This window comes from Gobio gobio, assembly GCF_949357685.1.
Source record: "Gobio gobio genome assembly, chromosome: 8".
Classification (NCBI taxonomy): Eukaryota; Metazoa; Chordata; class Actinopteri; order Cypriniformes; family Gobionidae; genus Gobio; species Gobio gobio.
Window position 1 is genome coordinate 31818612 of NC_137114.1, and position 22936 is coordinate 31841547.

Sequence of the window (22936 nt, forward strand, 5' to 3'; positions counted from 1 at the left end):
GGCTGTTGTAAATACTTTTACAATTTTATTTACTTTTATTGTTTAATTTGTGGTTTGTTTTGCCCATACGAACACATCTTGTTTCGTTTTAATTAACGTAATAATACATTGACATTTATTTACAAGTATATTATATCCTTTTTACATCTTTACATACAAATGATTAATGCTATTCGTATTCATACTATCAATAATAAAACACAATAGTCCCTTAAAAAGGTCCAGTTTAAGACAGTAAATGGATTATAGTCCAAACTGGTATTTAACTAGTCCAAGCTGGTGCTGATCATTAGCTGGCTGACCAGCTACAGTAGCTACCATGAGCACCTTAATAACATAAGCAAACATCTGGTTTGTTGCTGGTCCAAGATGGTCTACTAAATTATATCAGCTAATGACCAGCTAAAAACTAAATACCATGTTCGAAAACAGTTTAAAAAAAGGATTATCCAGAAGTCTAAACCGTACAATTTCATGCCTCGCTGGTCCATTCTTATTTTCATAAACAAATGTAGGCTACTTATTATTTATAGCCTCATCCGCTGATTTAGTCAAAGGTCGTTGAAACGGAAGTACGCAAACACGGTCGTTTACATAAAACCAACAAGCGAGTCCATGCACGAAAGAATTATCCACCACTAGATGTCGACATGGATTACTAATAGCCTAGTTTATAGTCCTCACAGTCACACTAGTCTCGTTCAATTACTGTTCAATATCACGGTCCACAAACGCAAGGAAATCCCTTACATGTTATTACCACAACATTGTATGTGCTGTTTAACGCATAAATGAAGTGTAGCCTATATGTGTTAAAGGTTTATTGGTTTTGATGCCAACAGTCAAATACATTTTGTTTTGTTTACAAATAATCATACACATAGGCCTATTGCTGTTCGTCATTTTCTAGCGTTCTCCTTGCTTTATTAACCATTGTGGGAATACAGAAATACTGACAAAGTCATTGAACACAGCTCTTCAGTGCACTTTTATATTTTTTTGTAATAGCAAAACTTGTCAAGAAGTTATGGCTTTGAAACACAGCAGGATACTTTTAGGCTCCCTGGTGACCATAAAATTGGTTAACTGGTTGGTTAACTTTACTACAGAAGCTTTCTTTATTTATACTAATAATTTATGACACAAATCAATTTGGGGAGGGAGCATAAAACTTTAAAAAAAAAATGTTTTGCAGGTAAGCATATTACGATATAGCTACAAAGTACTACAGTATAAATGGATATAATATAAATCCTAATTCTCAATTATGGAATTTTAAATTATGAAATAAAACCTTTTTCCCCCCTTATGACAATTCAATATACACTGTCAATACTTTAATTTACCGGTATATCAGAACTACATTTGAATTATGTAAAATGAGGCACTAAATAGATTTTTATACGATGAAATACCTTTATTTATTTTTTAAATCAGTGGATAAATATATATGAAACAATATTTTAGTGGTTAAAGGATCTCTTCTAAAGAACAGAGCTAAGAAACCTTACGTTGTCTTCAAAATCCATGTCAAGCAACAATAACCGTGTAGCCAAACGACATTTTGTTCTGTATAGCGACTCTTTTCTCTTTGGCTTCAGTCCCACTGCTCTGTATCATACAAACACGTTTATTTTGGGCCAACACTGCAACAAGAGATTTTGGTTTTCCACTGTATAAATTAGGTGCACTTAATATCTGCATCCTATCCACCTGACACTGGGGATACTGCATTATACTGAACAGAATTTAGGTTGTTTTCCACTGCTGGAGAAAATGTGATACTTACAACAATCAGATGCATAGATGGACACATTGATTCATGATACCCAAGCTAATCGGCTTATATCCAGCATGTTAAAACTGATCACATCTAAATGTGCACCTACACACACACGCATCTCCAACAGGGTATTGAACAGGCACATAGGCACAGAGGTTTATGGTTATGACAGTGAAGGGGAAAACCTGAATGAGAAAGTATATTTAATATTTTTGTATCTCACAAGTGATTCATTTCTCCTCTGCAACAACAGACAACCGCTGTGATTGTCAAACCTATAAAACCTGCTGAATCACATGACTTCATGGACAACCTAGTCTGAAAACAAGCCTGTCACACTCTTCCTAGCTCTCTCTCTTTCTTAAAGGGACTAAGGTTGTAGACTCTAATCAAATTAGACAGTGGCTTTAATCAGGTAGGGTTGTCTGAATGACATGCTAACTGGTCTGGGACAGAGTCTTCTCTTAAAGGCTCAATGGCTCCAGAGGAGTGCTGTGATGGACTGGAGCAAGACAGATGGGAAGACTCGCTTTGTAAGTGCTCTTCACCCTCTGCTTTGGGCGGCCTCTTCTCTTTGCACAGCTTTGGGACTGGATCTTTTACCAACCGCTGCTCCTCCAAGGTCCACATACTGTCGTCCTCGTCCTCCTTACCCTGCACCTCCCTGTCAAAGTCCATCAACTCCTCCATCATGTCCTCAATCTCCATCTCACCATCAATCTCTTCTTCTACCTCAGATCTGAGCTCTCCCATGCTCTCTGTCCTGTTAGTATCATCAGCGTCATCCTCATCCACTCGGACCTCCGGCTCGCTGGCCTGGCTCTCGCCGAACTCCAGGATGGTGGGAAGGTTGCCCTGTTTGGGGCAGCGCTTGCGCAGGCTCACCAGAAACGGTTGTGGGAGGCAGAAGATGTCCACATTGTTCCCCAGGTCGATCCAGGTGACGCTGGGGAAGCTGTCCGGGTCCTTCAGCGTGTCTGTGAGCTCTTTGAGCACGGCACGGGTCAGCCTGTTGCCATTGAGGGCCAGAGTCTCGAGGCGGGGAAGGGACGCCAGTGTGGGGAGGAGCAGGAGGAAGGCATCGTCTGTGAGCTCGGTGAAGCCCAGCTCTATGCTGCCAATGCGGGACGCGTGGTGATGAAGATAGGCACAGAGACGCTCCATGTCTTTCACTCCAAGAGGGATCCCAGACAGTTCTAATGCCCCACTGGATGGAGTGTTTGAAAGAACTGATTTGAGACTAGGAAAAAGCAGACAGAGAGTAAGAATGTGTGTGAATGTGGGGGAATTAACTTTTTATTGAATTTTATAAATCAGTACCGGAGGAGAGCAAATATGAACTTATATTAAATATTAACTGGAGGAAGAAAATATTAAGAATTCTAAAATTCCAAGCAGTTCATAAGGAAACTAGGACACGTTGGCTGGTATTTCATTAGAAACTGAAGTTTATAGTTTGAATTTGAAAGTTTATATATTTTATTTATATTTTTTGTCCAGTACTTTGGGTCACCTTCTTTTGCTTTTAAATGTATTGTATAAATAAACTTTGACTGGACTTTACTATCTAGGATGTCTAAAGTTTTTTTTCTTTCTCCAAAAGTCCATGTAGAATTTGTGGATTATTCATCACATCAAACCACTAAAATGAATAATTGAGGGAAAAAATCAGAATATCTAATTCATGTTCTTGTGACAGATGCAATTTTGCTGAAATGCTGGAAATAACTAAATAAATAATTCAATTAAAATAACACAAAATGCAGTTTATGGACATTAAATTTCACATTATCCGACATTGGCAACTGTGGCAACAACTTTGTGTTGTACCCTAAACATATAGTAGCTCTGCTCACATATTCAAATAGCCTCTTTTCCAGAATATGTACAGACAAAAAACCTTTTAGTGCGGACATTTCCTGTGGCAACAAATTATATTTTACAAAATGTACTATAATTAGTTACAACTATCTCTACTCAAATATAAAAAAAAAAATTTAACTCAGAGATTATCAAAGTCTCAGGATATCGGCTCTTTGAGAGTAATTGAGATCTGATTGAAAGGATTAATTTTCTGTAAATGCATTACAGATTCAAAACAGCCCCTGGAAATACGAACATCATAGACTTTAAGAGTTAATTTAATCATGATGTCGGCTGTTATTGTCAAGTATGGATTAAGAACCAACAAGAAATAGATAAATGGAGTGATAGTGGGGAGCCGAAGATGAAGGCAGGAAGAGAAGCTTATTTATTAAATAAAAGAGAACAAATGCATTGCTATAACTGCTGCACATTCAGAAAACTCATAATCAGCTCAGTGTGTCACCACAGCTTGCCAGTGAGCGAGTGAAGAGAGAAAGAGTGAAAGCGAGAACAGAAAAGGCAAGAATACTAATTCGTAATGTAGCCATCACTAATTCACACCAGGACATGCATATATCTTATTGAACTGGCATTTGAGGAAGAGAGAAGAATAATAACCATCCTGATATGACATGCTATGCTCATTCTGAATGATATATTTCCTTCCCGCTCTGATCCTGTCATTGACCTAGCAAATAAAACAGCAGCAATGTCAAGGAAATGGCTAACGCAGAACAGGATATCAACTCTCCTGATATTTCTGGCCAGGATCCCGAATCCCACGCTCTTTAAGAGAAAAAGCCTTTCCTTCTCTCAGCAACCTCACCCTGAATGAATCTGACCCACTTACATTCTCTTCGCAGCATTAGATCATTCCAAATGTTCTCATTAACGAAGGCGTGATTTGAAGCAGAAATATTAAAATTCTATTAGCAAAATTATATTTGTCATATGGCTTTTATAATTTTAGAAAACAATTTGAAAAGTATTTCTAAAACTTTTAAATTTTCTCAAATAGCTAAATTGCATAGCCTGTTAACTGTCAGTGACACTTTTTTTAATAATAATAATTTGTAACATTTATATAGCGCTTTTCTAGGTTTGTTTTGTAAAAGCTTTTTTTTTTGTAAAAGTTTTGTAAAAGCTAATGCCTTTTTTGTTTTGTTTTTCACAATGTCATATTTTAGTAATCATCATAAATTATGTATCATTCAAAAGCTTAAACGCTCAAAATTCGTTCTGTGAAAATTGGACTGCGTTAACATGGAAAAGGTAATTTAAATCCTTTTAGTGGGCTCAATTTTTGTGATATCAACTTCAAATTTAGAGCACTTAAAGATTAGACATGGTTTTGATTTTCTAGAAATGGGAGTCCACAATATTTTGTAATGTACAGTGGCATGAAAAAGTATGTGAACTGCTTGCAGAATCTGTGAAAATGGGAATAATTTTAACTAAATAAGAGGGATCATACAAAATGCATGTTATTTTTTATTAAGTACTGTCCTGAATAAGATATTTTACATAAAAAATGTTTACATATAGTCCACAAGACAAAAAAAAATAGCTGAATTTATTAAAATAACCCTGATAAAAAGTTTATGAACCACTGATTCTCAGTGCTGTGTGTCGTTCCCTGGATGATCCACGGCTGTTTTTTTGTTTTGTGATGGTTGTTCACGAGTCCCTTGTTTGTCCAGAGCAGTTAAACTACCCAACGTTCTTCGGAAAAATCCTCCAGGTCCTGCACATTCTTCAGTTTTCCAGCCTCTTTTTCATATTTGAACCCTCTCCAGCAATGATTGTATGATTTTAAGATCCATCTTTTCACACTGAGGACAATTGGGGGACTCAAACATTCACTGATGCTCCAGAAGGAAACACAATGCATTAAGAGCTGGGGGGTGAAAACTTTTGAACAGGAGGAAGATGTCCACATTTTTCTTATTTTGTTTAAATATAATTGTTTTTCATTTAGTACTGCCCTTCAGAAGCAACAGAAGATACTTGCATGTTTCCCAGAAGACAAATTAAGTACAATTTACCTTGATTTTCAAATTCAATAGGTTTTCACCCCCCAGCTCTTAATGCATTGTGTTTCCTTCTGAAGCATCAGTGAATGTTTGAACCTTTTTTAGTAGTTGTGTTTGAGTGCCTCAATTGTCCTCAGTGTGAAAAGATGGATCTTAAAATCATACAGTCATTGCTGGAGAGGGTTCAAATATGAAAAAGAGGCTGGAAAACTGAAGAATGTGGAGGACCTGGAGGATTTTTCTGAAGAGCATTGGGCAGTTTAACTCCAATGATGGGTTGCAGTTAACATGTTAAATAACTCTCCAGTCTAAGGAATCATTGGTTGCATATAATCTTAGAGTTACCCAATAATCTGTATTTCATATGCAACATAAAAGCAGCTTTTGACTTCATAGAAAGCAGAGTTATTTATGCTGGAAAGGATAATCAGAAATTTTGCAATTTACTTAATGATTAATTTATTTAATGCAGCTTTTTAATTTATCTGAAATTTTAAATCACCCTTAAATGAAAATAGTAATAATAATAATGTTAAATTTCTATAGAGCTTTACATGGAAGCAGGGAATCTCCTCAACCACCACCAATGTGCAGCATTAACCTGGATGATGTGACTGCAGCCACAGTGCGCCAAAACACCCACCACACATCAGCTTATTGGTGGAGAAGAGACGGAGTGATGAAGCCAATCAGTTGGGATTAGGAGGCCATGATGATAGACAGAGGCCAACGGGCAAATTTGGCCAGGGTTAAACCCCTACTCTTTTTTTCGGGGGACATCCTGGGATTTTTAATGACCACAGAGAGTCAGTTTAACTCAGTTTAACGTCAAAGAGACAAAGAGAGTGACAAGCAATACTAAATTTTGTCTGCTACATTAGTATGGTGTCTTTACTTCCAGTTTTCACACAAGACTAATTATCGACCTGACAGCAGGTGTGCTGTGAAAAATCCTTCCGTTGCATTGTCTTTCCTGTGAAACTAAATGAAATCAGGTGATTACTTCAGTTTGATAGATTGGAACAAAGGTTTGACTTAATTATCGAAGATAATAAGGTTGAAGTTTCTCATTTCTCAGCTATACAGAAACGAACCCCTCTGATTACTGAAGATAAAGCAAAGACTCTGAGCAGCAGGTTGGTGGGAGGGTGTCAGAGATGTGCCATACTGTATTGCATTGTTACAATTCATTCACATGCTGTCAAAGAGGAAAAGAAAGGAAGACAATGGAAAAACACCCAACCCATAAAATAAATTTTATATTGACCGTAAAAAGGGGTAACATCTTTTAAATTCAAAATTTGGGATCAGTATGCTCCATGCATTAAAAAGTATGTTACAAAAATGTTATATTTCAAATACCCAATGATGTTCTTGTGAACTTTCTATTCATCAAATAATTCTGAAAAAATATTTATCACAGTGTCCACAAAATTTTTAAGCAGCACAACTGTTTTCAACATTGATAATGATAAGAAATGCTTTTTAATCAGCAAATCATCATCTTAGAATGTTTGAAAGACATCTCTTATGCTCACCAAGGCTCAGTAATAATTTGAAACATTAAAATGTAATTTATCCCTGTGACGCAGAGCTGTATTTTCAGCATCACTACCTGAAAATACAGCTTTGCGTCACAGGGATAAATTACATTTTAAAATATATTCAAATATAAAACAGTTATTTTAAACTGCAATAATGTTTCAAAATATTACTGAGTCTTGGTGAGCATAAGAAATGTCTTTCAAAACCTTTAAAAAAACTTGAATTTATATTTAATGTAGGTCAATAAAAATGGCCTTCAGATAATATGTTGAAGGCTCTCCCATAATAAGTGTGGTAATTATGACTAATTAAGGGCAGAGTCTATCATTATACTGTTCTATTCTCCAACACACTGGTGAAAGGAGTGTGACTGTCAGAGCAAAATAAAGGATTACCATCATTGAAATAATTCCTGAAATAAACCTTCTTTTGCAGTGGATGCAAGGATGACTGAATGTGCAGACTAATTTTAGTTAAATTTTGCTTAGTATGATGTAGACTTTCCATGAATGTAACAAAGCGATTTTCTCAGAGCCCAGACTACATTTGCATTGCTATGCTATGACAGTACGTTCAGCACACAATCCTTGACGGAGCAGTCAAATATCACATGATTTTGTCATAATTTCCCGCGGTTTGGTCCGAAATGCAGTTTATATTGTGTTGAATTTATTTATTTTTTATAAAATGGATTGACATTGCCAATAAAAAAATATTCTAAACAATTTGTACTGTCGGGTTACAGCCTACTTGAAACATTTGATGAAAATGTAATTTAATGATTTTTTTTGTAAAGTTTAAGGACAAAATATGTTTGCAGTTACATATTAACAAGGTCATAGTCAGGTATGTTTAATAAAAACAAGTGTAACACAAAAAATCTAGCTTGTATTGTGTTACTTTTGACCCACCAACTGACGGGGTCGAAAGTAACAATTTGCAGCTTATATTCAAAGTGAAATTATACTGTAGACGTTCTACATGCATACAAAATACCACCTGGTATTGATAGACCACACTTGTGAGTTATTTACCACAGCAAAAATATATCTCTGTCTAAAACATTATCTTTTAAAATAGCTTCTTTTTTTTTTTAAAGTCGTACTTTCGCCCCTGCTCTCCCCTAAACAAGTCAACTAAATATATAACATTGTTCTAGTGGGTTTGGATATTTTAATCCAAAAATCTTACATACTGTGCCTATTGTGCACAGCATTTTACTGCACAATTTCCCACATTAGAAAACATTCCATAAAATTGTGACACCTAATAAATAACATAATTTAGATATTTTTTACAGAATGATGGGAAGACAAACAAATCTCAATCCACTTTCTCAATTTTTACAATTTGCAAAATTGCACATTTCATATAAAAAGAAAACTGCTAATATAATATTCAGTTGACTTCCTGAGATTGACAACCAACATTTTTATGACGTTCAGGTTCAATTTTAGCCAATTTGTGGAAAGTGCCACCAGCTCTGTTTAAGCTCTTTGTATAATAACTTTATGTGAATTTTAAAAGCTGACTTCAAGCTATTTCACATTGTCTTTTGTCAAGCAGCTCTTTTACTCAGCCTCTCAGACATCAATAACTCTGACTTGACAGCTTTCTGGATGGCTATGTAAATCAATACAAATGCATCAATGTTAAGATGCCATTAATTGGAGGCCACGTGCAAAATGAAAGTCACTGCTAGAATAAAGACAGAAAGGGAAAGAAATTGAAAAGGCCAGAGATGCAGACAGCTTTAAGAACAGGGAAGGAACGGATACCAATAGCCTATTGCATTATCATGCCACATTCAGAACCTGCTGTTTCTGCTCTCAGGCAGTAAAGAGTGTTAGTAGACAAGGACAAGAAGACAACAAGAGAGAATGAGGCACAAAATGGAGAGCTTAAGCTACTGCAAATCTAGCAAAAGGCAGAACTGTGAGGTAATCTCTTGGGGAGAGGCGGCATTAGAACGACTCAAGAGATCATACGAGGAGAAAATAGAGGGATAAGAAATAGGAGGGAAATTTAGAAGGCAGAAAAATTCAGCAGACATGCCTGAGAGATGACAGTATGATTTCACAACAGCCCATAATCCACACCCTCTTCTAGTCCTATTTTATATTCCCAAATCCTTTTTTCAAATCTTTCTTCTCCCCTCACAGAAAAACATAGCTATCAAATACCATACAAGACCAGCGAGTTCGCTATTAATGTGGATGTTATGGAGGCTGATTATATATATGTTAAAGCTACATAAAGCATCTGGACATGATGGTCTAGAAACCTCCAGTCTGCCTGTTGAGATGAGGAAGACATTCTTTACTGGCTCAGACTGACAGCAGTGGGATGCTTGTTATGGACTGCAGATGCTTCACTACATGCAGACCAGTGCAATGTGCCTCACATTTCAGTCCAGCTATAACTCACAAACAATAGAGGTCATGTAGTAGGTCTATGGAATATCAGATTCCACATTACAGGTTTTGTTTCAAAGAAGTGATTCAATACACCTAACAATATTTTTAGTCCACACAACAGTATAATACAGTTTTTTGACTCGTCTGTGCTAAACCCTATATACTGCTATGCTAATAAATAAACTTTAATGTATACAAATACAGTCTGTATTTACACTTAAGATAAATGCATGGTATTGGGTAAGCTAACAGATTAACAAATCCGGAGCAGATGTATAATTTTCCCCAGTTATATGTAGAATTGCAAATCAGAATTAATGTAGCTTCAGTGTAAATATTTGCATGGAGGCACATAAATAAAACTGCACACACTATGTAATGCAATGCTCACATAAATATGCATACCGCAGCCTAACATCTGTTACGTGTGAATTCTCTAAGAGAAAATGGGACACCTGTCTGAGAGACTGTCTCACTCTCATCTGTGGAGGAGGTTAAGGTCATGTTAGCACTTAGCCAACACTAGAGCGGAGAGGGTGGAATCATTAAGGGAGAGGGAAAGAGAAGGGTATACTTGAATTAGTTAAAAAGGAAATCATCACAAATGTCGTCATTAAAGGGTTAGTTCACCCAAAAATGAAAATTCTGTCATTAATTACTTACCCTCATGTCGTTCGACACCCGTAAGACCTCCGTTGATCTTCGGAACACAAATTAAGATATTTTAGTTGAAATCTGATGGTTCTGAAAGGCCTCCATTGGCACAATGCACGGTTCACTCTCAAGACCCTTAAAAGGTATAAAGACGTCATTACAAAGTCCATCTCACTACAGTGGTTCGAAGCGTTATGAATCAGTGAGTCGAATCAGCAGTTTGGATCGCCAAATTTCAGCAGTTTGGCGTTTTGACACGCGATCCGAATCATGATTCGACTCACTGATTCATAACGCTTCGAAGCTTCATGATCCCGTGTTTTGAAAACCGTCATCACTATATAAGTCGTTATTTATGTTTTTTTTGCGCACAAAAACTATTCTCGCCGATTCATAATGTTATTGTAGAACCACTGTAGTGAGATGGACTTTGTAACGACGTCTTTAGTACCTTTTAAGGGTCTTGAGAGTGAACCGTGCATTGTGCCAATGGAGGCCTTTCAGAGCCATCAGATTTCAACTAAAATATCTTCATTTGTGTTCCGAAGATGAACGGAGGTCTGACGGGTGTCGAACGACATGAGGGTAAGTAATTAATGACAGAATTTTCATTTTTGGGTGAACTAACCCTTTAACTAAAACTATTGAAAATGGTTTTCATTCATTAAAATAAAGCTGAAATTAAATAAAATATAAATATTAAAAGAAAAACTTACACTTAAAAAATGTATATGAAAATTAGAAATGTACTAAAATGACTTAAAAAATTTATAAATTAATAAATTAAATAAAACAGAAGACAAACACACATACAATTATTGAAATATTATTATTATATTGTTATATTTATTCTTAAATACCCTATTTTTTATTTTTAATAATGAAAATGCTATTGTAATAGTAATATTTCTTATTTTGTTAAATATTATTATATATATTACTAGCAAAAATAATAATCATATTAATTATAATTAGTCATAATATAAAGCGCAAAATGTTTATTATATATATATATATATATATATATATATATATATATATATATATATATATATATATATATATATATATATATATATATATATATATATATATATATATATATATATATATATATATATATATATATATATATATATATACATATACATATACACTTTTCATTTAGATTTTCCCCAAATCATGTAGCCCTAGTTAAAAATTATTTAAGTTGTCATAACTCAAAAAGTGTGAAGCATTTAGAGTGCAATCCATGGAAGAAAGAAAATCATAGGGTTTCCTGAAATGTAGAAAATAATGAAAGAATTTTTTATTTTAGTTAATCTATTCCCTTGTTTTTCTTTCCCGTTTGCACCTTCAGGCTATGAAATTATTTGAACTCCTATTTCTCCTGGACAGTCCCATTATTAATGATCTGATAAAATCACATCAGTAAACTCAGAGTTCAGACAGAACAAACAAAGCACTTGAGGAAGTTCAAACAGAGAATAAGGAGAGCCTCAGAGGCACACCAACATCAACAACACAGCCAACTGAGAGGTGAGAATGCTGTCTGAGAAACACTTCTCTTTTTAAACCCCAACAGCTGCATTCACATCTGTGACAATAACCCACACTACCGTAAACATCACAAGTGGTAACAAATGAAGGGCCACGTGTGGTGTGACTCAGACAAACAGCGGTGCTCCATCAACACAAAGCACCCGGTGAAGATTAGACAACACAACCGGAGCGGATAAAAAGGAGACGGTATCGAATCCGGCCTACGCATAAACACATACCTTTACATTACAGCTTAACCACAGCATCCAATGCAGTGAATGAACTGTGGTAGGGGAGATCAGCTGATTTATCCTTGCATACATATGTTTAAGCACACCACTAGTGAGTTAAGCACCGAATAAAGGCTTAAGCTCATCTAAAGTGTATCCATCGACACAGGAAATAAATTAAGCCTATTTCCTCATTTACACATTACACAGTCTATATTTTGACTATATTAATGGCAGCTGGAAAGCAGCCACATAAGTATGAGTCTACGCCACAGAACCATGTGTTAGCAAAAAACCACACAGCACACAGTGGGAGGCTGCTCTTTCATTCACTGACTCACTCTGCAGATTCAACACAGCTCTTATCATCAATGGATGGAGGGGAAACCGCTGAAAGCCCAGTTGGGGAGCCAATTCACAGGTGATGAGATTTGGATGGTATACACAGCTGTTGTGGAGATATTGTGCATTAAAACAATTTGAGGATATCAGGACTGTAGGACACAAACCTCAAATGAGACGCTCCATTAGCCATGCGCTTTTTAAAGCGTAATTAATCCCTAAGTGCTGACGAATCAGTACAGGGACAAACAACTGGCAAAGCGATGATTCATTTTGACTGCCTGCTCTGCAAAGTCAGAAAGCCTTTTATTTTAAAACCAACTAATTACTTTAATTAATGAACAAAGCGAGGCACTTGCGAGCCACTAGGCTACTGCGTGTGGGCTGAAGAATATGGGCATCAATACAATTTATAATGTAGCGTAGAATTTTACGTTTTAATGTGAAATGAAAGTACTTATGTGGCAAAAGAGAGATGAACAGCAAAAAGAAAACGGGAAAAGAAAAGAAACAAAGTAAAGAGGAAAAGGAGAGAGAAAAAAAGAGAATTCCTTCTTTTGATAAATATAGACTAGCAAATGAATCAGTGAATCATTTGTGAATCGATGTGATAGATTCAGTGAAAAGATTCAACTTAAAAGAATGATTCACTCACAAGGAAGTTTTAATCTGCAAGTTTTACCCTCTTTTATTTGTTGTTTTAATTTTTGGGTAAATAGCTTGTTCTTGCATGTAAAGCACTTTGAACTGCATTCATTTATTTGGAGAATGTGATATATAAATAAACTCTGATTGATTGATTGATTGATTGATTGATTGATTGATTGATTGATTGATTGATTGATTGATTGATTGATTGATTGATTGATTGATTGATTGATTGATTGATTGATTGATTGATTGATTGATTGATTGATTGATTGATTGGTTGACAAGAGCAATATATACCCAATCAAATATTTGAGAACATATATTAAACAAATATTTGAGAACATATATTAAACACATATTTGAGAACATTTATTAAACAAATATTTGAGAACATTTATTAAACAAATATTTGATAACTAGAAAAGTTCAAAAGAGAATTTAATTCATTGTTCATGACTTAAAATATTATTATTTGTGATTTATAATATCCTTGGTAGCATATTCTATATTAATTTAAAAAATCATTCAGTGAGGATGCATTAAATTGATCATTGTTTTGCATAATCATGGGAACCCTGACAAAAGAGATAAATGACGATGAGGAAAGTAAGGCAGCATATGCCCTCACTTCCAAAATCTGAGACCCCCTCTCTGCTTGTCAGTTGTGCTTTCTCACCAGGACTGTGGCTTCCTCTTCAGCAGCCCCTGCCGTCTCCACTGGGAGTGTGGGCTCAGGTGGTAGGTCAGCTGACGGCACACCTTCTCCATGGCACCCAAAGCATCTCCCTCCTGACAAAGATAGAAACAGAGCGATCACATCAATCAAGCAGGAACACACAGCAGGTTAATGGGGACTGGCAGAAGATCAGGGTATCTGAGCCCTCAAGGTAAAATACTAATTTATTTGACATTTCTGATGACAAGAGCAAAGCTATATGGACTGACATACATGTCACAAACTCACTCTAGCTCTATCATTTGGTCATCTTAGGTTCTGTGAATGTGTATGTGTGATTTGGTGTCCATGGTAAAATGTAATTTATTAGTGACATACTGATGTATTGTACTGCCATCTCTGGAAAGCTTTATTATTTTTATTATTCAACACTGTCTAAAGCAATCCAATTTGCTGAGACACAAACACTCATTCACACACCGCCTCGAGTAACTGCCATACTCCTCTAGACAGAAACAATTTCTGTCAATGTTTAACACATAAGTTACCGAAAAAGAAAAGCACTGCATTCTCCTGCAGGGTTTTCAATAATTAAATCTATATTATATTAAATGCACCAATATTACAATTCTGTATGATAACCAATAGGTAGCTGATGAAAATAAGACATTACAAATTTAAATCACTCGCTTTAAATGCGTCAAATGGAAAAAGGCTTTTTAATGTAGAGTATGAAAAATTGATATTTATTTTGAGATTTACTAAAGATTACATTTAATAGTGTAAATTAATTAGGTAAATTTAGACAGTAAAAGTAAAATACACAATTAAATATCTAACAACAACTGATATACCAATGATTTCAATTAAAAAATAATAACAATATGGAATTGATACAAGATGCATCTTTATGCTGATATCAGTGTTGTTATTGTTAACTATTTAATTGTTAACTATAAGTAAAACTATTAAAAATAATTTTGTTAATTGAAATAAATAAAAAATATATATTAGCAACTAACTAAAATAAAATGTTGAAAAGTTGAAGCACTATAATTACTAAAGCCGAACAGAAAGTAAATTAATGATTAATTAAATAATTAATTAAATATTAAAAGACTAATAAAAATATGACAAATTAATAAAAGCTATATATATATATTACTTTAATAGTATATAAATAATACTAAAATAACACTGGCTATGATAAAGGAACACATTTCATATAATTGTTTCATAAGTATTCGTTTTTTAAATGTCCATTCTAACAGTAATTTTGTCTTGTCATGTTACACAACTGAAATGTACAGAGGTTTATCACTGTAATAATATTGATTTGCTTCAAGTAATAAATCAGTTTCAGTGCACTGTAGTGAATGAGAGGATCTATTCTGTGGCTCCAACTGAGAACCTAACCAACAAAAATACCTCTACATATAGAGAGGTTGCTAAAATTCCGAGGGCCGGGACAAAATTGTTATAGGGCTTACCCTGGGCAAAATGAGATTTGTTTTTGCCAAGAATCCAAGATGACAGTAACATAGTATTTCATCAAGGATGCATTGTCTATGCTCAGGTGTCTGTATCCGTACCGGAAACATCAATATGTAAATCAATCCTGCCATCACGTCTCTGCGCTGCACCAGGTCTTGACCTCTGCAGTAGATCAGCGATAAAACTACGTCTGTGGATATTGAGATGTCTGGAAAACACACCCTATTTGTTGGTAAAGCCTAGTTGCTGCTGATGGTGAGATTAACAGTGCCACATGGCTGGTCAGCTCTGGTACGCATCCCCCTGCAGACAGACAGTGGGTCCCCTGGCAATGTAATCATACACCCAGCGTGCTCTGACAGCTCTGAGTGTGTAACAGACAGCCCAGCTTTCCTTTCGTCACATCACTGAGCTCGTCTCTACTTTGTCTCGCTCCATTCCTACTTACGATAACACCACTTAGAGCAAATGTCACCTTATACACTTGTGCGTACTTTCTCCCCCACTGTTAGTTGACATTTCATTATGTCTGCTTGGTTAAAGTTATTGCATATGTATGTTTCTAAGGTTGGATACCATTTTTTAGCAATAATGTCCAGTTCATGGACTGGCCATCAATCCAGGGTTTATCCACCGATGCTGGAATAGTCAAGTCAAGTACATTTGTCTACATATATATGTTTGGGGTCGGTAAGATTTTCTGAAATAGTCTCTTAATTCTACATTCTACATTCAAAGGGCTCTATTTTAACGATCTGAGCGCATGGTCTGAAGCGCATGGCGCAGTTGCACTCAGGGCGTGCCCGAATCCACTTTTGCTAGTTTAATGACGGAAAAAACAGTTGGTGCACCAGGGGCATGGTCTAAAAGGGTTGTACATAGTCTCTTAATGAGTCATGGGTGTGTTTTGGGCATAATGTGCAATAAACCAAATCAGAGTCCCATCTCCCGTTCCCTTTAAAAGCCAGTTACGCTTGCACCATGGCGGATTCGCTATTTACATGGCGGAATTTGTGAGCGGAAAGACAGAATGCTTCTCCAGAGAGGAATCCTTTTATTTTTCATATTTAAAAATGTTTGTGTGCTGCTGCACGTCCCTGTGTGTGTAATAAGCAGAGTGTACATGCCTTGTGCAACCACCTATAGGCGTACATTACTAACGCGCCCTTTAAATAACAAAAAATACTGCGCTACTGACCTTAGACCAGGTTTTTTGTTGGTCAATGGCACAGTCGATTTCAGTTGCCTCAAAATAGCAATGCGCCTGAACACACCTAGTCTTCAGATATATTGTAAAATATTTACACAATTTAAAATAATTGATTTCTATTTTAATATATTTATTATTACATTTATATAATTATACTTAATATAATTATTCCTTTGATGGTGACTCTGAATGTATCACATGATCCTTCATAAATCATTCTAATATGCTGATTTGTTGCTCAGGAAACATTTTTTTCTTATTATTATCAATGCTGATGTGCTGCATAATAGGCTTAATTTTCTTTAGGTAAAATCTAATTTCATATTTCTTTCTTTTGGTTTTGGGGTGAAATAGAAACAGGACATGTTCTTGACCGATTTCATGAGTCTCACACAACCACATTTGGTTAGAGAAGAGATGATGAGCAAAGTGAAAAGAAAACAATCGGCAGCATCCTCACTCAGTGTTGTTTTGGTGGAGGTCAGGTGGTTGTGCAGCTCTCTATAGGAGCTGAGCATGGTGTTAGGGGTGATATAGTGCCTGACTTGCTTCATTAAGTGCAGCAGCAGCAGCAGCAGTCTTGGAAGAGGGCTGACTGGTCTTTACTGTGTGTGTGACTCATCTGCAAATACACCTCCCTCTGCCTCTACCCTCTCCGTTCTCTTCATCTCTGCTTTTCCCTCACACACACACAGACTCACACATGCTTAAGCAACTGGGTTTTATCCTAATGCTCACTGCACTGGAATGGTATAGTTGGATTTTTCATGTCTATCTGCTGTGCCTTCCAGGCAGTGTTTCAAAGCATTCATTAAATATTAACGTAACACAACATACAAGAAACGCACAGAAATAGAGCATGCAAAGCCTGTGTGTTTGTGTTTAGGTGTGAATGGGATTAGGTTTAAAATGTCACAGAAAATCACAGAAGCTGAGCACTATACCTTTGGGCAGTGAATGTATTTGGCCAGGCTAATAATGAGGTCATGGGTAATGGGATCCACCAGGTTGCGGAAACTGGCATAGCGGTAGAGAACATCATCCAGAGAGGTTGACTCCATTCCCAGATCCTGGAAAAAAAGACAGGGAGGTCAAGAGAATGGGAACTACATACTCAGACTTACACATACACAATGCTTATTTTTGAATTCTGATTCTCTATGTCATCTAAAAAGCTTTTTGTTTGGACTATTTGTAACATGTTAAATCAAGGATCCCATGTAAAGGCACATGCCACATTTATATACATCCGAAGGCCATGCACATACACAATTTGTGCTTTGTGAACACAAACAATAGCTGAGTCAATTTGTTCATGTTTGCCTGTTCACATCCCTGAAATCATTAATTGATGTAGTCCAAGAAAATGAAATGTCAAAATGTGGACCTAGAAAGCGAGCAGACAGAAAAATCATTTAACTCAGCAAAACAAGCCTAACTGAAGGAAAAGTTAATCTACATTATTGAACATTTGCAATCTGTAAAGCAACAGGGCAGACAGGGGGTCAGAAATTTAAAAAATTGCAAATGTGTGTGGGGGTGAGGGCTCTACAGCCAGAGCGAAATAATCAACAGTCAACCAAAGGAAAATGAGTGGGCGTGAATGAAAGAAAATCGTCATTAGTATGACAAAGTAAATGAACTCAGGAAAGGTTATTTTTGTTAAGAGAAAAGGCTGAATAATTTCGATGTTACAACATATTAACATAAGCTTAATAATGAACTTCTCTACTAGACGACCTCCATTGAAAAAAAAAAAAAACCTGGACCTAAACTGTGCACAATGAGCAAAAGCCTTGGATTATCATCATCATCCCTCCATGGGATGATGATGAATCTTGATTAATTGATTTACATTTAATCAAAGGCCCATCCATTTTCATGGTTTCCGGGCAACAAGGTGCACTTGGTAACCACTCGACAAGAGACGCTGTCCTTTGACTTTATTTCTTGCTCTTTATGTGCCTTAGTCCCCATTGCAAACTGACTCATTTATTTGTGAAAAAGCTTTCACAATGTTTACTTCAAATCTTTAATATAAAAATAAATATAAATATAAATATATATATATATATATATATATATTTTTTTTTTTTTTACTGTACTTGCAGATAACGTAAGTGAACTTAAAGAGAGTACACTCTTAAGTACACTTGAAGTACACAATGGCAAATTAAAAGTTCATTTTAAATGACATTTTAAGAAACTTTTGTCATACTTACTTTGATGTGTTGACTCTTAAAGCACATGTAAAGTACTTGATTATGATTATTTTAACTGTAGTGTGCTATTTTATATTACAGTTAAAGTGAATGTATTATAAAAGTACTAAATTGCAACTTCATCATTGCAAATGTGTGATTACAAATATGTTAAAATACATGACATACAAGTTTCAATAATAATGACATTAAAAAAGGTTTTAGTTGACCATAAATGCTTGTTAGTAGATTTGACAGTACACTTAAGGTGATGATACATGGGGCAACTTTTTTGAGCAATGTTGCTGGGCAATGTTACAAAGCAATGTTGCTTGGCCACTTTCCCATTGGGAATGGGCAACACATTTCTATCTGGATACTTTAGATCGGTCATGGGCCCTGTGTCTTACCTGGTTGCCCATCGACGGCAACATTGCCTAGAAACATTGCTCAAAAAGTTGCCCTGTGTATCATCACCATTAGAAGACAGAAGTCAATAGAAGTCATTTTTAAATACGAAGTTCTAAAAGCATGTCATTTAATATAAATTTAAACTTAGTAAACTTTGTAAATAACATACAATTAAGTGCCCAAAATCATTACGTTCAGTTATTATCAGTTATTACGTATTGGTCATTACATTATTTCAAAGTATATTATTTCCATCTTTGTAAAAGTTTGCCCAGCAATTCATTTGATAATACCTACACTCTAAAAAAAAAAAAGGTTCTATATGGCACCAAAAATGGTTCTTGGCTCGTAATCATAGGGCAACCTTTTTTAGTGCTATATAGCACCAATTTTGGTGCTTCACTGGTTCTTCAGCGGTTCTTCAGAGGTTCTTCAGCGGTTCTTCAGAGGTTCTTCACCGGTTCTTTGACTAAGGTGCTATATAGCACCTCTGAAGAACCGCTGAAGAACCACTGAAGCACCAAAATTGGTGCTATATAGCACTAAAAAAGGTTCCCCTATGATTACGAGCCTTTTTTTTTTAGAGTGGATGATTAGTAAACCCCATTAGCTCTGTCTTTGATCCCTGCTGCACATATCCAGAAAATCCTCAGCCAGTGAACCTTCTAAAATTACCTTCTATTCCACAAGATGATCCTTACTCTTGAGGAAAGCTGGATTCTGGATTCTGGCAGCACATACCCATTTGGCCTAATCTTACTGGTACTGACACAAAGAAAGTTCCTATCTGTCTGAGACAGCCATTAGATATAAAGCAGACCATAATCACCACCCAAAGTAAACAGTTGGTATTTATGCAGTGCAGTATAACTCTTCGGCCAGCTTGTGTTGTGTCTGTTCTCACAGGTTCACAGGACTGTGAAATGGGCATCTGTCTCAATAGCACTGAATTCTGCAAAATGCAAAATCTACAGAGCTGGGGAATATATATATCTATATCAGCACTGTATAAAATGGGACATTTTGGCCCAATTGCTCTCCGCTGTAATGCAAAGTGTGGTTTCTGCATGGGGTGCAAGGGCAGATTACAGATCGGGCCAGTGGGGCCTATGTTTACCATTTGAAAGGCCCACGGTGGTCCAACATATATTACAGTGTGTAATTACACTTTTGTAACTTCTTTTCTAATATTTGTGATCTGATTTCTAGTCATTTGGACATTACTTTTGCGAACACAGGGGGCCTAAAAAAAACAAAAAAACGAGTGCGCTAGAGCCTTACAGGACCATAATGTAAGGCTGTTGGATAAAAGCGTCTGCTATGTAAGTCGTTGTGATTTAAGTCCCTTTGGATAAAAGCGTCTGCTAAAATGACTAAATTGTAAATAATGCTTTTTGATGGAGTGCAATATTGCTTTTGTAGGCAACTATATGCTCCACGCTGACTTCAGGAACACAAATGCTGTCTGAAAAATGCAGAGAGAGTTGACAGGTATATAATGGGTAACATGGCAGACATTCAACAACAATAAAATTGGACAAGAACTCATCAGTGAGAGAAGTCTGACAACTTTCATCACTTTGGTTGAGTTTTAACATAACCTACAAGAAACATGGACTGATATTTGTACCTGCCGGAGGGTCTTCAGCATCTCTGTCGCCTCATCGTGTTTCCCCTGCTTTGCCATCAGCATCATCTCTTGTATCATCCCGATGCGCCGCAGGTAGGGAGGAGGAGTCCCGCTGCTCCTCAGTTTGTCTCCTGACCTCAACATTAAAGAGGTAAGGATCTCGCCTCGCTCCTTCGTGGGGGTCCGTTTCCATCCTGTGCTCTGAGGGCTCGCTCCTGCCTCCTGTACCGCAGCTTTTGTTTGCTTCGCTCCCATGTTTGGTTATAGAGTCTCAACCTAGAAAGAGTCCTCCAGATTGGGCATATTTTCTAAATGCATTCACATTAAACTATTTAAAGTCCTTTACATTGTACGTGAGACTTTGTAAGAAAAAAGTGAAGATAAGAAAGCCTTAGCGTAAGTTACCTCACCTGACAAAGAATCAAATCTTTTTTCAGTACAATCTTTTCACAAAGTGTTTAACTTACTCAGAGCGTGCAAATTATGAAGGTGGTTTGGGGAAATGTAAGAGTAAGACCCCCCTCCAATTAAGGCATGAACCCCCACAAAGGAAAGTTGGGGTCTTAAAAATATGTATTCTTCTTACATAGCAGCATTTCAACAGCATTCAAACAACGTTTCCGTTACCACAAAACGTATATTAAATATATCCTCTCGCTAACAGAATCGCCTCTGTGTATGTAACCATAGCAACAGCTGCTCGATGGCCGTTTGAATCGGACAGCGCATCAAAAAACACTGTTCTGTCGTTATTTATCACATTATCATATATTTACACAAGACAAATATAACACAAAATACTTTTGTTTTGTTTAAAACGCCTTGAAGAAGGTTACCAGCGCTAGGGTCGCCAAAAGACCATTCGCGCAAGAATTACCGAAAATGACTTTAAAAGTTGACCTCACTGAAAGTCATTGAATAGTTCGCACACTTCCAATCCAATTTACCATTAGGTACAAATGCGTAAAACGTGTGGTGCTGTAGTTTACTAAGTATAACGTCCAACTTATCTCATTCACACCTGACTCGTGCAACGTCAGTTGTTTACTCTTTAGAAATCATCCGCAGGCGCCAAATTATTTGACATTTTATAAGATGACAAAACACATAAAATACTGCGCGTTTCATGTCAAACAACTCGTAATTCAGTCCAATTAGGTCAAATCTTAATAATGTATCTCTTCTGTCAAAAAACTCCAATAATCCTCGATTCCCTCAGGTAGGGAACAGATCTGATGGTGCCTGCGGCATGACCGCAGATTAAAAAAGAGCAGTCCCGTAAAGCTCCAGAAACTCTCACAGTCCGGTTCAACAGAATTATAACATGATCTTACTTAAGGATGATTCGTTTTCTGGCCGTGTTTTTATTTCAATCGATGTTTGAGCGTGTTATCATCGCAGTTCCTCTGCATTCTCTCATACGCACACGATGTAGGTTTCTGTGTGAGTTTAGTCGACGGCGAGCATTACTGCTGTGAACAAGGGCATGTAAATATTTACGTCGTCAGTCACTGTTTTCCTCTCGCACAAGTCATCCCAGCATTTCCTTCCACGCAATCCGCGTAAATTCCACTGTTCACTGCTGAAATGTGCCGTGTCGAACATTTCTCGCGTCCATATGACCTCTCTCCCCAGGTGTGTCCCGTCTGAGGGTTGGGTGTGTTCAGAGGAGAACGGCTGAATGGTCTCTCATCACTCAGATGGAGCGGAGAGGCGCTGGGTCTCGACACAGGCTGTGCGGGAGGGGTGGAGCGGTCTGCAACATCCTCCACTTGTTTTTCAATCTATAGTCCAGAATGCACCACTGCCAGGGTACAGTTAACCAAGTGGTGAATATGGTCGCAATTGGGACTGCTCCAGTTCTGCGCTAAGACGCATTTCAGCACTTTAAAGAGAATGAAAGAATCATTCACAGAGTTGGGCAATCCCATATCCCCGTATATGCGTAGACAGATTCTCCTCAAGTTATTATTTTTTGTTCACTACGGTCATAGTTGGCCTTTCTTTGCTGACATCTGGCGTTTAACTCATGGCATATCATCTGCTGCACTTTTTATTTTCAATGCCAAATTTTCCTCCTAAAAACAAAAAACTCTTATGGAATAATGTTTAAGATAAATATTGCACATAGAACTATAAGAAAAATATAGAATAAATTATTTATATGACTCATTTTCTTTTAAGTAACTTGTTTGTAGAAAATGTCAGCTGCTATTGTGAAACCACATCAATAACAATAAAAAAAACAGGA

The 22936-nt window shown here is 36.5% G+C and overlaps 1 protein-coding gene across 1 annotated transcript; it reads right to left on the bottom strand.

Moving 5' to 3' along the window:
- Positions 1–806: 806 nt before the first annotated feature.
- On the bottom strand, positions 807–22671 carry lrrc75a (leucine rich repeat containing 75A). The gene is made up of 4 exons (XM_079823141.1): positions 20686–22671; positions 17388–17513; positions 13740–13852; positions 807–3023 (listed from the first exon to the last, which is right to left on the bottom strand). Exons 1-4 carry the CDS (start codon positions 20938–20940, stop codon positions 2195–2197), a joined length of 1323 nt encoding a protein of 440 aa, XP_079679267.1. The 5' UTR covers positions 20941–22671; the 3' UTR covers positions 807–2194.
- Between the last annotated feature and the right edge of the window lie 265 nt (positions 22672–22936).

Bases quoted from the DNA above. Each gene is read 5' to 3' on its own strand.
- lrrc75a (XM_079823141.1), bottom strand. From the start codon at position 20,940: ATGGGAGCGAAGCAAACAAAAGCTGCGGTACAGGAGGCAGGAGCGAGC. The intron at 17,514-20,685 runs GTACAAATATCA...CTTTTTTTCCAG, and splicing joins TGCTGAAGACCCTCCGGCAG to GATCTGGGAATGGAGTCAAC. The intron at 3,024-13,739 runs GTGAGAAAGCAC...GCTTTTTCCTAG, and splicing joins AAGAGGAAGCCACAGTCCTG to TCTCAAATCAGTTCTTTCAA.